A 17,171-nucleotide genomic window follows, 5' to 3' on the forward strand; every position below is an offset into this window, starting at 1 on the left:
ATATTCGTGACATGGTTAAAATTAAAATAACAATTCGTTACTTTATTTTACAAGTTAATTTTATATAATTATACAAACACTTTTTTCATACTTGGAATACTTAAGATAAAAACTGTAGGAATTTCCATCTTTTTTTCTGGAACGCATCTATCAGAGCTTCTCATAGAATTTCAAATCAGGCGATTTGTTTTCAACAGAAAAACACGGCGAATTACCTGTTCTTTTACGATGCAAACCCAAAATGTTATATTCTACTAATATACAATTTGCAAGGGTTATGTAAAACCAAATTTTAGAGCAAAAATCATAGGCGTTGCACTACATAGACTGCTAGCCTCATATGATTTCCATTGTATATAGTGCTCAAACTTAGAAGGGTATGTGACGTCACATGTCTGAGCGAACATTGCTGACGACAATCGCGGACTCCCCCGATTGATTAATGTCATATGTCATACATTACAAAGAAAAATATTACAGGGTTTACCTGTGAATAATTATTTTTATTAAGTGGATTTTTTTATACGTTTCTAACTTCTATCGGACATCATGAAAAAATATCGTTTGATATTGGTATTTTTTTAAACCAGAATAATTTATTGATTAATTTTTCAATTATAAATAGTTATGAATGGATGGATTGTATTAGAAATTATGGAAGTGGCATCATAATTTTATTGTTATTTTCTTAATTTCATAAATTTTATTTTGAGTTATGAATTTTTATTCATTCCTAAATAAAAGCACATATATAAAATATTTCATCTTTTTGTGTTTTTATCTTGGTATGAAGTAGACTGATGACGCAAAGAATATTTTTATTAATTTTTACTATTTTTACAATTTTCTTTTCTCGTACTTTAATCATTGTGAAGTTAAGTGTTTGACTTTAATAATTCCATAATACCTCTAAACCCTGGTCCGATGCCAAATAGATAAAACTAGTCTAGACAACTTACATCTATCACATTTGTTATTGACTCATTTATTTATTTGAATAAATTCTAATATGGAATATATCCGATTATATTAGCATACATAAATAACTTTCATACACTAGGCTGCTCTATAATTATTAATATCAGATTGATTATAATAATAGAGCGCTTTAAACTCAAACTAAAACTTATATTAAAAAAAAACTGATCAAATAGTATTGTTGTGGCATTCTTCACAAATTTAAAACTCAGAATTTAGTTACTTCTATAAATTCAAAAATAAAAACATAAAGATAAACGATAAGTAATAATTCAATGTATAACGGGTTGTAAGTAGAAAATTTGAATTTGAAAAAAATAATAGCATATACAATTAATTTGATCCCGAATTTTCATTTTTATTTATAACTGTTTAAAATTGATGAACAAAATCTTGAAAATACGTCATCAGTTAAAAAAAACTTTATTTTATATATCTCAGATTTCCACAGAAGGACTTCATAGCAATGTTAAATACACATATTTCCATTCCAATGCTATTTGCTATATAAAATTGAATTAATCTGTATCTAAAATACCTGATATAATTTGATGATATGCGGATGATCCAATTGCTTCATGATCTCAACTTCCCGGTAAACTTTCTGCAAATTTCCGCCATCCAATTGAGATTTATCGATTATTTTAATCGCAACCTGAAATGAATAAGTATTTCATAAAAATACAGAATATAAAAAAATATTGAAAACAGACAAATAAAAATATGAGCTATAAACAGGTAAATCAGGTGAATTAATAGAAAATTATGAAACTTTGTATATAATTTAATTAAATTCAATAGTGTCTAGCTGTTGACTATTTATTAATGAAATTGATATAATTTTTAATACAATTTTGTTTTTTCGTTTATTGCAACATCAAATTACTCCAAGTGCTATTTATCAAAATATATTGATATTTATCATATTAAAAATTTCTTAAATGAAATTTTGCTAATGCACGAAATGTTATTTGGAACACCAATATATTCATATTTAAAGTAAATTAAAATGAGTTTAAATAAATATCAGACAACAATATTTTTAAATAAAAATCTCTTTTAATGCCATATAATAAAGTATGATCTCATATTTCACGTAGAAATCATCAAACATTTTGGATACAAGATTAGACTCATTACTGCAAACAAACTATCTTAATTAATTTAATTACATTATTATGCAAAGCTAAAACGACATTGAGTGTAACAATAAAATTATGTAATACAATTGACAATAACCAGGAAGAAAAACATTTGTTGTCACAATAATGTGACAAATTGTTAGAAGCTTGATAATATAATCTTCAGCATTCAAAATTAGTGATGTCTTGGGATTCTTCTGGCGGCAATTTGTTTTTAGATATCCGTGGTAAAAAAAATTTAGAGCTCAAAGCTGAAAAATAATAGATAAATAATGACAGTATCTAAAAGAGAATAAAATAAAAAAATAATAGTGAAAAACTTTTGAGGATTAGTTAAAATGATTTTGAATATAGTACAATAATTGAATATTATTCCTGATTGCAATGGATTAATATCGCTCGATAGGTATTTCATAATCAAACACTGAGTTTAATATACAAATACAATAAACCATCTACCATCTGATTATATAAAAATACTTTGGATCTCATTATAAATCTCTAATAAAAATTTTAATTAACCTGCAGTAAATTTGGCGAAGAGCTTATAACGAGCAATCAAATGACGCAAATTTGATAGACTCTCAGCCTCAATGACGCAATTACCAATAATCGCTTCATATTCGATTGATTGATCATCGAAATTTAGAAGATTATCATTTAAGATTCTATTAAATTTATAAAAATATTATAAAAATGTTTATTCAATGCAGATCTTCAACCGCTACAGCAATATGCATAATTATGTACAATTGATCTATGAATTCTATCTAGTCTGCAAAAGAAATATATTCTTTGAAATTTTTTTATTTTGAGGAATCTTTTTAACTCATTACAATTAACTTATTTTATAAGTAAGGTTAACTACTGGCTAATAAAAATAAAATTCGAAATTGTGTTGAATTTTTTGTTGAAATACAGTGACCAAAAGTGTGATGTCACACAAAATGACTATGGTTATATATAATAAGTATGGTTTTGGAAATGATCTTTATGAAAATTCAGTCACATATTAATATACAATTTTTGATAAATATACATATATACAACTGATTTGATAATTATCAAGATCACATCAGTATTTTCCATTACACACAAATTTGAGAATTTTTTATAAATCCCAACTCATCGTTGTACATTAGATCTAAAATCTACTTGATTTCAAATCATATATCGTTTATCGATCGGAAATTTTATAAATAGAATCCGTCCATAAACGGAACTAAAACATATCTTTTTATTATGAATATCTTTGGAACTGATTCTGAATGCCAATATCTTTCTCGAGTATTGCAGAATTTTAAATTGAATTCTTCAGAATATAAGCAAGAGGGATTACAAGGAATATTTTTGTAGTTTTGTAGAAATTGAGACTTCGATAGAGACATGGATATTGACTTAGTTACTAAATATAAATTTTTGATACAAGATTCTAAATATTTTCTCATTATTTCACAAGGAATACGAATTTTACATCCTCTGAAAATTTATGAAATCTACATTTTTCTTCTGAAGTGAATAAGCGGTTTAGGAACTCTGAACTATTTGTAATTAATAATATAATGAATGCGCAAACAAATAAATTACAAATAAATATAGATTGATTTGATTCTTATTAAAATATTTTTTGTCATTTTACATTTTTCATACACAAATGTCTTTAAAATACAATTTTCAAGATAGACATGCAAGCATTTGCAAAATTCAAGCAAAGGCAAAATCAAAAGGGCATATGATGTGTCTCTTATGTATTACAATTTACTTACTTCAAGTTATTAATTGATAATAAGTTATTAAACTATTAAATACTCATTTGTTTTTGCGTGTCTAATTTTAGTGTCAAACGATTCAAAATAATGTAAAACGTCGAGAAAACCAAATTAGTAAATCAAATTTTCGGTCGATGATTAATGATAATGTTATTGATAATAGAATTTTTTTACAAATATGTGTTTATATATAATACTATATTTTCTGTTTACTTTTAATTCACTAAGGAGGCGTCAATTTTTTTCACCTGAGCTTTTTTGGGGTAGGGGGAGTTTGACTAAAAATCACAAAATATCACCTGGATTAGGGAGGAGTATAGTAAGATATCACGTGTATTGATTTTTTACCTGATTTTTTTTACAAAAAAATCCAAACATTAAAAAAATTTTTTTTTTCATAATTAAAAATACACGTGATGTTTGGTGGGGAAAAGGGGGGTAATTTTTAATGTCACTACGTATCACCAAGGGGGCGGGTGTCCAAAAATTATTAAAAAATCGATCACGTGATTAATGGACGCGCCCCCTTCTTTACACTATTTTTGATGAGATTCAAGTTCGCTTTATAGCAATATAGAACTTGTATTGATTTATTAAAATTTAATCTTATAATAATGCTTCTTTTTAATTACCAACAACTCAAATAATTAGCACATAATTGAAGTAAACGATCTTGTTCCAAAAGTTTGTTCCTACCCCGATAAAAGGTACCTATACAAAATATTTTCAAGGGTTTAATACTCCTACGGGGACTATGAAAACCACGATAATAGCCCAAAGGTCGGTCATGAAACTGTCAAAATATCCAACCTTTTCCCTTTTATTTGTGACATGTAGGATGAAACATTATAATATTCCATATTGTATGCGTAAAATTTATAGGATACAGTTTATTTTTGTAAGGATCAGATTTTCATAATATTAATAAAGTATGGATATGTATGATTCTAAAATAGATAAAAACCTTTTTTCTTTTTACGGTTACTTTGTGGATATCTACGATATATGCAAACCGAATAAAACTGAAAAAGAATTCTTTTTCTGATCGCCCACGTTTTATTTATGACATGTTTTAATATTCGAATTATTTGGAAAACCTGCATCGGAATACAGAATACTTTTTGTTGCTAAAAATAAAGTAAATTTTAATGAAGGATGATATAATCAGTTTAACCTTTGAATATAAGTTTATTGAAGGAATAAAAAGCATTGAATTACATTCATTATAAAAACATCTTTAGTTTTTTACGAGATTGTGATTCACATTACAAAGTACAAACTTAGGTAACGATTTTTATTTTTTCATAATGAAACTTATTTATCCTTGACGAACCTTCGATTTTCTTTATATTTGTTTTTCTAATCTAACTTGTAATTCTGTTCTATCTCAAATCAACAATTCAAATTTTATTTAATTTTAATCCAACAAATCAAGACAATTTTGTGTCAGTGCAAGGACTCGAACAGAGTATCCCTGGCGTGTGAGTCGGGTATGCTACTGTCTGACCTATTTGCACCACTTATACTACATTACAATATTTTTTTTATATATTTATAACAGCAATGAGACCCTTACGTTGAGCTGTTGGGCTGAAACTTCTCCTGACTTCGTATTTTTTTAGATGGTAACCCAATGGTTAATCCATCCATATTTGATGATTTTGTTATTAGAATTAATCTAATAGGGCTGACTTTTTATTGGTGCAGCAATGTCGGGCAAGGGCTATTTTCACTTAAAAACATGTTACTATCTATATTTCCAAGTGAAAATCGTTGTCACTGCTGCCTGACAACAGGCTGCTCGAAGTGGGTATCGAACCCGGGTCCTCTGATTCAGGTCCCGTCGCTCTTAACCCCTTACCTACGGGCGAGCCCATACATTACAATATAAAATATATTTTGAAAAAATAATCCTTTATCAACAGTTTTTAAAAAATAAATGTATGATTATTGATAACTCTATATATAGAGCACCACGTGTGATAAAGAACATTAAATACGACTTTGTAGATGTATCATTATATCCAGTTTTCGAATTTCACTTATTCAGAGATAATATTTTATGTGTTATCGTTTTGGTTCAAGAATTAAATGTGTGATATCATATCATCTTCGCACGCAAGTAATTTGAATTACATTTTTGACTACGGACGTAAAACTGATTTAATCTGCAAATGAAATTATATCAAGATATATCCAAAATAAAAAACGAATATTCACGATGACGCATTTTGGTAGTTAGAATGATTAAATATTAAAAATAATATCTTCAAAAATAGCATTTTCTTAATTAATTAGTCCGATATTTATGCATTCCTAGTAGATACGCCACTTGGTGTAGGTATGTACTAATTTATTATCAATATTATTTTTTATATATAGCAGTCTTTGCTTAAAGTTTTGAAAAAGAAGCAAAATAAAGTAGAACAAATAAAACATTATTTTGACAGTATTTTCATTGTTCTTCGTCCTTCAGGCAATCAGAGGAAATAATTATAGTTATCGAATAACTTTTGCAAAGGATTTTGAACAAAGCGTAAGGGGTATATTGTACAAAAAAACCTTTGGGAACCTATATCTAGATCAGTAATTCCCAACGTGGTTTATGAGGACCCCCAGGGGTTCACATCAACGAAAAAGAATTACGGAGATCTACGGTAGTGGATCTCAACAAACATCGTTAATATCTATTATATTATTATTATGAAGTTAATTAATAAATATCTTAACTTGGCTTACTACCTTTACTTCGAATGTTCAATACTGAACGTTAGTACAAATACAAAATTTATAAAACAAATCGATATCGCCTAATAGGGTATCTATGGCAAAGTCTAAGGAGTCTACGACACAAACAAGTTTGGGAACCTATGGTGTAGATCATTTTCTTATAATCATACAGTTGTTACATTCTTTGATCAAATATATATTGTCAATTGAGACGGCCTTTTCGTGTAGGTATTAAAGAGACAAATAACAATAGAAAATCTCTCAAGCTAAACTTGTTTGATTTGATTATCATTCAGGACGAGCAAATTGATTACTGTGTATAACAAATATAAAATGCAAGTACAGATAATGAGTTTATCAAGGTGCTGGTTGTTACATAGAGAAAAATGATCAGCAACAACTGAAAATCAATATGCTTTTAAATTTAAAAAAATCATTAATTTAAGTATCCTAAGTCAATTGTCTGCTGCTGCTCCGTTTTATTTCTCCTGCGTCACATAGTGATTTTATTAATAGCTTAAAATCAAACATCAGTGAGCACGCACGTCACGCTCATAACCTCATGCTACAACATACTATACTAATAATATTTATATCTTTTATATGCGTACATTATGGACATATATTATGTATATGTCAGCAACTACATCTAAAAGTTCCGACCCGGAGTGAAATGAAACGAAATTGTCACGCCGGAGACACATGAATTGATCGAATGCGACAGTGGTTCTTCAATTCAGGGTAAAAGAGATCAATGATCATTTACTTCGATGGCTATGATGAAAAATTTATCGCAAGCTTTGATGGTATGCAACAAAAATAATATTTTTTTACTATTTTAACTTTTGGTGGAGTTGGCTCAAAGTAGAGGTAATAAACGTGGGCCAGCACATCTTAGTCTTAGAGTAGATCCCAACCTCGGCCAACTCGGTATCAAAGCAGTATGATACCAAGCAGTATGATACCAGGCCATATATAGGCTTTTGGGGGCATTGCTGCAACATACACACATAACTATTAAATAAATTCAATATATTTGTCAAGCACAGGAGACTGTTTAATAAAAAAATTGACTCTCGTGAAAAAATAGGTTGGGCCCTGACTTAACAGCTTATAAAACAATGATTGTGACAATCAAATAAGAAAAGCTAATAATATACAGTAGTAGTCAGTTTCAATTCAATTCTTCATTTTTATTAAAGACTAGCAAACCCGACGAACTCCGTTTCACCACCCGATGGTTTCGTGAGAAAGATGAAGAATTTTTTTGTTTGTTTTATATTTGAAGAGGAAATATTTGATTTTATTACACAACAGTAATGAATTTATTTCGATTACAGAAATGAAATATTTTTTAGTTGAACTTCTCTAAGTAAATGAAAGTGAATCCGCAAATTATCCGTTTCATTGAAGTGCTCTTTGGTAAACCACATTTTTTGTTTTTTGGTCTGACGTTAACACAAACAAAGCGGATGGTTTGCCAACTCGTGAACAGACAACGTATAACTGCCCATGTGAAAAATCATTTTATAAATAATCTATTTGAAATTTATCCCGCAAACACTAAGCGATTGGCCTTGCGACTTGTTAATTGTCATTGCGAACGCAAGGCGAACAGGAAATTGCAATCATTTGAAGTCAAACGGAAGACCAGTCGGAATCATTGGTATGTCACCAAAGCGCCAGCAATTTTTGATTGAATGGTGAAATTCAGTGCGAGTACATCATTATTCTTTGCGGCAAAAAATGCTCGTTTCGACTTCACGAAGCATAAAAAAAATCTAAATATTTCTGATTTTCAAAATAAAAAAATTTTAATTTCGAAAATAATTCAGATTTTCAGTTTGTCTCACGACACGATGATATACACAACTAGTATAAATTAATTTATGTGTTATGAGCATTTATCGACTTGAAAATATAGTAGGATTATTAAATTTGTATGTGTATGGAATTAAAAGCTTATAAAATGTTGTGATGTAGAATATTTGAGAACCTTTCATATGTATTTTAAGTTACATGTAATACGTATCCGATATCAATAAACATATGAACTGTCAAATTAGATGGCACAGATCTCCGATGAGAGGTGACTCTCTGACGCATGGCAGGCTAAAAATACTATCGAATAACAGCATCTTATTTCAATTCAATTTAAAACTTATTAATTAAGATGAATTGTCAAGGATCTGATATAACAGATAAATTTTAAAAATATATCATAAAAGACAAAACCACCAAGCAAAAAGTTGTGCACACTAAATTAAGTCTATGGTTATATACTAGCAAGGAGAACCTCAAGTTTACTCTTCAGGAATTTTGATGAAACTTTGCATGGTGATAGAGGTAATAGTCAAACCGAACAGTTTAAAATATTATAGACCTATGAGAAGTGGTTTAATTATGAGAAATAATCAAAGTTTTAAAAAATAGGCCGAACGTAATGCGTACTCTTACAGCATACCATATCTCATATTTAAAATTTGAAAAAATATAAATGAGAAATATGAAAATAAATAATATAAAAATATTTTATTTGTTTTTCTATATGCTTTTCATATTCCGTACAATGCCTTAGTTGTACGTGTTAAATAGAGTGTCCGGCACTAGGTGCCGTCCGGCGTTACGGGACTTCCCCCTAAATAAAAAAAAAATCTGGAAAATTTAAATCACACTGCAAGTTCAAAATATAGTTTCATTTAAAGCATGACACTAAAATGCCACGTTCGCCATTTGATTTAAATTAAAATCTTATGATCAAGATATAAGTCAATATTTATCTACCTTCCATATTAACTTTTCCTAGAACTATTTTATCACTCTCAATTCGCAATTATTACCAAGATTATTTCATTGTAGCTAAGCCGTAAAATAGAATGACCTTAGTATTATATATCATTTAACGTGGCTGTTAATCACTATTAAACCTAATAAACTTTTTACGTTGTTAATTATCTAACTAAGAGATAGCAACTATCTTGGCTCATAATATTTACATTTGCCGACTGTTGATAAAAATGTTCCAAGTAGTTTCAAGACAAACTGACGTCAAACACGAACTACTGTGAAAAATTTTATCTGATAAAATGAATTAAGACCAGAATTTTGTAATCCGTTTGCTAATTTGCTTATCTCCATGAAAAATTGAAATCATTCATTAAGAAATAGAATGAATTTAGTGATTGTCAGCAAACTTGAGCGCAAAGCTTTTGATATATTAAAATTAATTGAAATATTTATTTCTCTTGGTAAAAAAATAATTTTGGTATTAAAAATACTATTTTTTTACACAAATGTTATTTTGGTGTATTCTTTGAAGGATTATTATCGTATGATTTCAATTTAAAAATAGAATGATAAAAATGTTTCTATAACGAATTTTTCAATTTAATACTTTTGTCTTAGCTTAATGGAATTTCTTTCAGATTTAACAATTTTGCTACGAAAGTGTTTTACGCAGGATTGACTCTGCTATACGAGCCAGGATGTGGCACTAGTATTTGTTACATAAAATATTTTAGATTTTCCGACCAGTATCGATGAAAATGTATTTGATAATTAAAAATTACACCTTCATAGAACTAAAAACCACAAATTAGAATTCTCAATTTAACGAAGAGTGGTTAATGGTTGACCAACTCTTTGTCGTCCATAGACGACACTCGTAGCTAAAGCATTAATATCAAATACTTTTGACTATTAATTTATCACCTTTTTAATTCTAAATTACTTTACATGGTAAAATCTAGGTAAATAATTATTTGTTAATGAAACTGATACATTCACAAAAGATAATATTGTGATTACATATTTTCTAAACACTGTCATTTAATGTATATATTATGTTTTTTCTGCTTCGTTGATAAAGTGAAGACACTGAATGACTCAACATATTTCTAATATTACCATAAATATTTGCTTTGAAGTATTAATTAACATGTCGTTAATATATTTCGGTCACAGATATTACATATCGCTTAGCATAACAATTAGACTCCGAACAAAACCACGTGGTTCATGTGGCATATATGGCAAGTAAGTGATATATAAAAAGACATATACCAGGTGGTATTGGAATTTCAATAATATAAATAATTTGATTTAATTTAAGAAATACTTTAAATCTAAATTTGATCTGAAGTTACTATTTGTTCCAAAAATTAGCAAATTTTATGCAAAACATAGGTTTCGTCTGTTCGTCTGCCTTTCAAAATGCAGTGCATGGTATTGATTAAGCATAGACCTATAAAATAATATAAAAATGATTTCAAATAATACAATTTTTTAAGTAATTTAAATAGTGAGATGACAATAAAGCAAAAATTATAATCCAAATTTTGCTCGTGTTTTATATTTACTTGCCAAAATGATTTATTACAATTACAGTTTTACCAGCTCAGATATGTAAGTTTTACATGGGCACTTTGAACTTACAACTTGCAAAATAATAAAAACCAAAAAAAATCGTTGGATGCGTGAATTTACTTGATTTATTATCTATTTTTCACAATTTGATTCATCTTGCATAAAGAATTAAGGTGACAGACTTATTACAAAAGTGGTCTATTGTCAACGCTCATCCCTAGGGTGCATACAAACCTTTATGCTAATATAATTACTTTGTTTTTTAAAAGGTGCTAATTTTTATAATAACTTTATTTGCTTTCATTTAGTTTATAAAGGTATGTTAAATAATTTTTTTCAATTGAAAGCTTGGACACGAAGTAAATGAAACACTAACCACCAAAACCGCAAATCCTCAAGAGTAAAAAGTTAGTAATTTGTGAGTAGGAGATAAAAACAAAGAATAATCAAAACAGTAGAAGAAAATATACTAAAATTGACATCAAACATCAAATTAAATATCAGAAATATAGATAACAGTCTCTTCTATCTCTATTTCTGAAACAACATAATATTTATCAACATAATTTAGATATCACAATCAATTTTTTTAGAGATTTTGGTATATTGTGATCACTAAGTTTTTGTCATAACAGAAATTGGAGTTATTTTAGCCAATTGTCATAACATTATATTATTTATATTTGTTTTCTTTGCAAATTGTAATCATACATCTTTACACAATGTAGAAAATGAGCAAAGTATACCTCAAGAACTTAAATAATGTTTTTATGTCACTTTTTACGAATTAACGAAAAACGTCTCATAAAGGCAACTTCATGCAATTAATTAATTAGCCCGAGCATATTTCATTATCTATTCCAAATTGACATATTCCTAAATTTTTTGTCTCTGTCTATTGGGGCTAATATCCTAAACGGCTAGTCTGATTTTGATGAAACTTAAATTGGCAGGTAGCTTCTGAAATTGGGCGTGAATTAGGTTACTTTTATTTCACAACAAAAATTATTTTATATTATTCATTTTTATGTTATTATATCTTATGTAGCTGTATCTAACCAATAACAAAATATTTTTTTAAAATTTCTGTCAACGTTCCAGCACGGAACGTCTGGACCGATTTTGACGAAACTTTCATTAGCAGATAGCTAATTTGGAAGTAAATTAGGTTTTTTGCAGTGATGCCTCGCATTGCATACTTAATTCGTTCTAGGAGGAAGTTCGTTGTGCGAAAATTTTCCATACAAATATATAAAAATAAAATTAATTCGTTCTGTAATTTGAAACGTGGTCATAGAAAATAAGATACATTTTATGTATAATTAAGAACATTTTGAAAAATATTACTGATTTACGAAATAAGTTATTATCAGAATCGTACTGCTTCCTTTTGTGCCCTTTTAGCTTCTGAATTTTTAAAAAAACTCTCGATAGTTTCTTTTGAACAAGTATGTTTTCACAGATAAGCAAAAATTTCTAAGGTCCACTCTTTGAATTAATTTGAGCAACATATGTTTTTTGACTACAAATTACAACGATTTAGTACGTTGTATGAAGCTAAGTTCGTTGTGTGGAACATTCGAGACCGAAAAAAAAAGTTCGTTATGCGTATCGTTCATTATGCGAGGCGTACGTTATGCGAGGTATCACTGTATTTAAAAAAAATAGATTATTTTATGTTATTAAACTACACCTTAGCTGTATTTGCAATTTAGGCCGCCTGAAATTTGGAATGTACATCTAGTTTTCACATAAAAATAAAGCAGAATCCCATTATATATTTCACAAGGTGGTGCAAGAACAAGAAAACAAGTACAATTAACGTGTATGTTACGCTCTCCGCGCCGTTAGTTCTAATACATTAGACATAATGAAGTCATTTTCTTCGACCCTAACCTTTGCTTGTGAAAGCAGTAAAACTCGTTCTTTCCTTTTTGTATAATTTATGATTACAATATTCTAGTCATTATACGATCCACGTGCTTATTGGCAGAGCAATTTGGTGCATTATCGTTCCTCAACTGAATTGTTCCAGTGTTCACTTGGTTGGTCGCACGTCACCAGCTGTGACGTCCTTCTCTCAATTAAGATTTGAACAAGTACAAATTGGATAATGGCATTCTGATTTGAATAACGTTTCAGACGGAGCCGGAGTCAAGTAAAGCTCTTGGCACTTGATTCGATGCTCATTTATTTATCCTACTTTAGGCTGAATTTATAACGAATCGGGAGTTGAAGTTGGAAGTAAACGTTTGATGGGATATGATGAATCTAAATTATTCAGAGAATTGTGGGATAAGCCTGAGTTTTTTCCAAATTATATCTTATTCTTTATTTTTGGAAGGTATTAAGTATAGGTACAGTTTCTTGTTTTTGAGGCAAGTAGATAACTTCATTTCTAACTCCATCGTAGCAGTTGTACTTTTGTAAAGTACAATCTCGTAGAGGGCTATTGTTCAAATTTCGATCGGATCGCAATCTAGTCTTTTTTTATGAACAGTTATCAGAACTTTCCTGATTTATGTTTTCTGCAAGGGTTTGCTCATGGCTAGAATGACTGGACTTGAAACAGAGGTTCCAGGTGTCATTTCGCTTCAACCAACCTGTTATCAAACAGCAGTGACAACAGTTTTCACTTGAAAATATAGATAGCAATATGTTTCCGAGTGAAATTAGCCCTCACCCGGTATTGTTGCATAAATAATTAAATATTCGCGTTATTACAAAAATTGTAATAAAAATTCATCACACAAAGATGAGACAATTGTTTAGATTGCCATCTGTAGAAGCAACTAGTATTAAGTCTAATTAGCACAACAGCTTATAGGTCTCTTAACTTCTGATTATTGGTAAGAATAACAAAAGAAGTGTTCTACAAGTTGTGATGATGTTTTTTCTATAACCTAGCATTTTAGCCCTACAAGGCTCATTTTTTCTTTAATTTGTAACAAAAATATATTTTTGTAACTGGTTATCAGAAGATGAGGAAAACTTATAAAAATGAAAATAAACCATTTGGTAAATATTTGTATTATTACATTGCTGACCAGAAGTCGTCTTCACTCTTTGTGATCAGATAATTATTATTATTTTCATTTATAATATATGTTATGCAGCAATGCTTTGTAAGGCGATTCTCACCTAAAACCATATTTACGAGTAAATCTAAATTTTAAAGTAAAAACTGATATCACTACAGTTTGATACCAGGGTGTGTGTGTAGGAACCGAAACCCTATAAGAATGTGCTCAGTTTTTGCAGTGTAATTTTCTGAACCTAATAATAGAGAAATAGCTATAAGAAAATATTATTTTCTTATACAAGTAAAAGTACATAAACGCTTCTTCCAATTATAACTAAATCACATCATTTAATAACCGTTTAATTCTTTCGCCAATTAAACACTAGAGATAAGAATCGTTTTATTCGTCGGCATCTTGTTTCTCTACTTAGATCCGTAATTATAAAATTATAGGCAATTAAAATATTTTACACAGAATTTATATGACACAAATAAAATTAATTGACGCCATTTAATTACAAATGACATTAAATTATTATAATTCATTGACTCATAATTAAATCGATTATCAATTGATTGATATTTAATTTTTTGGAATTGTTTAGAACCAAATCGGAAACCTTATTACACAGATATTATAGATAATTTTGAAACATTAGCTTGCAAAAGCAATTTTCATAAATTATTATTTATTAGAAGTATAATTCACCAGCTGTTCTATAAATCTTCTATCTAATTTCACCATCTATTACCAACATATACGTTGAGGTATTTTCGGCTACTATTCATGTTCCCTATGTTCCCCATGTTTCCTATTTTTCCATTTTCCCATTTTCCCATTTCCCGACACGGTCGTTCCTTTTTTTATTAATACTTTATCAGAACACGCATTGTTCTTGACAAATGAGGTGCCAGGGTCTATTTATAAACGGCCGCGTGGTGATAACGATTTTTTTCATATTAATGATAACGTACACGTAAAATAAACATTGTTTTCAGTTACGTGGAATATTACAGAAGCACTCCACAGTGTCTGATGTTCTCAAAAAATATCGACAATTGACGCAAAACACAGTTTGCGTCAAACCGGCAGAGATCGCGGTGAAAAATTAAAGATATTAAGACATTGTAGGAATTAATGTAATGATTGTCTATTGAAGGTATATGCAGCATACCATTATCTTAGATTTAATAATTATAGAGTTTTTGAACTATAATATTCATATTCTTTTTAGACTATGCGAAATCACGAATGAAAAGTAATTAAATATGAATTAATTTATTAGCACTATGTGCTTCTAGAAATGGGAAATGTGGATCATTACTGGTTTTACAAAAATGGTGAATAAATATGACAAAGCATTTTTTATTACTTTTGTACTATGTTTAGCTTAAGGGGCGTCCAAGGGTGGTTAACAAAAAATCATAAAATATCACGTGGGGGAGGAAAGGGTGTATTTATTTTTACCTACATTACAAAAATCCAAACATTTGAAAAAAAATAAAAAAAAATCCATAATTTCTCTTTAACTTAGAGGGGAAGTGGTGGGGGGTTTCCAAAAATCCTTAAAAAATCGATCAATTATGTTTTGAGAGATTGTTTCTTGAGACTTAAAATGGAACTCTCTACTAATTTTAATGATCCAAAAATATTAGATTTTATGTTTCATTTTTGTTATAAAAATTGTGATATATAATGCATATTAAATATATTAAATATACTTTAGTACTTCAATTATTAAATATTAAAATACAATTTTATGTTAGCTGAGGAAAATTATAAAAAATTCTTATTAATTTTTTCGTACTACTTATATAAAGATTTTATTGTTCACTAAAACGCAGAAACATTTTCAAAATATAATTTAATAGAAAAACTTCATATATTATTTCGAAAACATTATAATTTATGTTCAAAATAAGGTTAATTCCGATATAAATCCTAGTGGTGGAGGGGGGTAATTCTAAGTATCACGACGTATCACCAAGGGGGAGAGCGGGTCCAAAAATCCCTAAAAATCACGTGATTAGTGGACGCTCCCTAACATGAAAAAATATTATTTAATTAAGACAAAATCCCGATTTGATCGGAACAGTTCTGGATTTCCACCTTGTATCCCGGGCAATATTTGCTAAAGGCAATATTTGTCCAGAATTTTGATCTTTTGTCCCGGATTGTTGAAATACATAGGTTCAAACTGAATTTTCGCAATTACTTGGTTATAAAATTACAACAAAAAATTCACGAAATTTAGCAAATAATATGGTAGCGAACTTCACGGCTACCTGGCACATTTTTTTATTTTTACTAACAATAGGTTAAGTATGAACAAAATTGAACAGAATTTTATACAAGACCTAAAAACAAAAAAACATTATTTTTAATAATAAATAAGTCATTTGGCGTAAAGAACGCTATCAACTTCTAAACTGCTATTAAGTTAAATAATTTCAACAAATTCTATCAACATTTCTATCTCTATTCTATAAATATGTCAATAGAAAAATTTCATCAGAAAATTTTCGCTGAATATATTAAATTAGGATATATTTAGTTGTTTTGGGTATAAAACCACAAAGTACCATAACTTTTACTAACAGTAAAAATACTTTCATAATAATAAATATAGTATAATTCAATCTTCTATAACTTTGTGTGTAAAGATTCTTGGTGTTGAGAAATCTCATTAGCGAAATGTTTGTTTGGAATAAACAGACCTAAAGATTTATTTCAACTAAAATATCATGTAATTAGTAGTATTTGTTTATTTCTACATGCATACTGCCAAGTTAAATTAGTTTCAAAATTGATGGCGGCAACTTCCAGAAAACAAATGCTATGGTGTGTGAGCTTTCATTCCTATTAAACACAACTTGGATATTAGTGAAGGATAATTTAAAACTCATACTAATTGTATGTAATTGTTATTGGTAATTTCTTTGCAAAGATATAATACAAATAGAACTAATTATGGAAATATGTTTTTTTTACTATTTTTTTTTTTAATTTTACTCTGTGCTCCATTAACGGGGTAAGAAGAAACAGCAAGGGGACAAAGAGATCCAACGTCTTTTTTAATCTAGCTACAATATTTAATCAATGTGAAATTCAAATTTAATGGAAATACTTTTTTTTACAAAAATTTTATTGTATACAAGCTTGAT

The 17,171-nt window shown here is 28.7% G+C and overlaps 1 protein-coding gene across 1 annotated transcript in view; it reads right to left on the bottom strand.

Moving 5' to 3' along the window:
- The window catches only part of LOC113386130 (serine/threonine-protein kinase SIK2-like), a 101,607-nt gene that overhangs the window by 60,118 nt on the left and 24,318 nt on the right, over positions 1–17,171 (bottom strand). The window contains exon 2 of the mRNA XM_026623933.1: positions 1,517–1,633. Within this exon, the coding sequence (XP_026479718.1) occupies positions 1,517–1,633 (117 nt within the window). The remainder of the gene's footprint in view (positions 1–1,516; positions 1,634–17,171) is intronic.

The sequence above is a fragment of the Ctenocephalides felis genome, unplaced genomic scaffold (assembly GCF_003426905.1).
Source record: "Ctenocephalides felis isolate EL2017-DRISC unplaced genomic scaffold, ASM342690v1 CF-g0.4_SCAFFOLD_03571, whole genome shotgun sequence".
In the NCBI taxonomy this organism is placed as follows: Eukaryota; Metazoa; Arthropoda; class Insecta; order Siphonaptera; family Pulicidae; genus Ctenocephalides; species Ctenocephalides felis.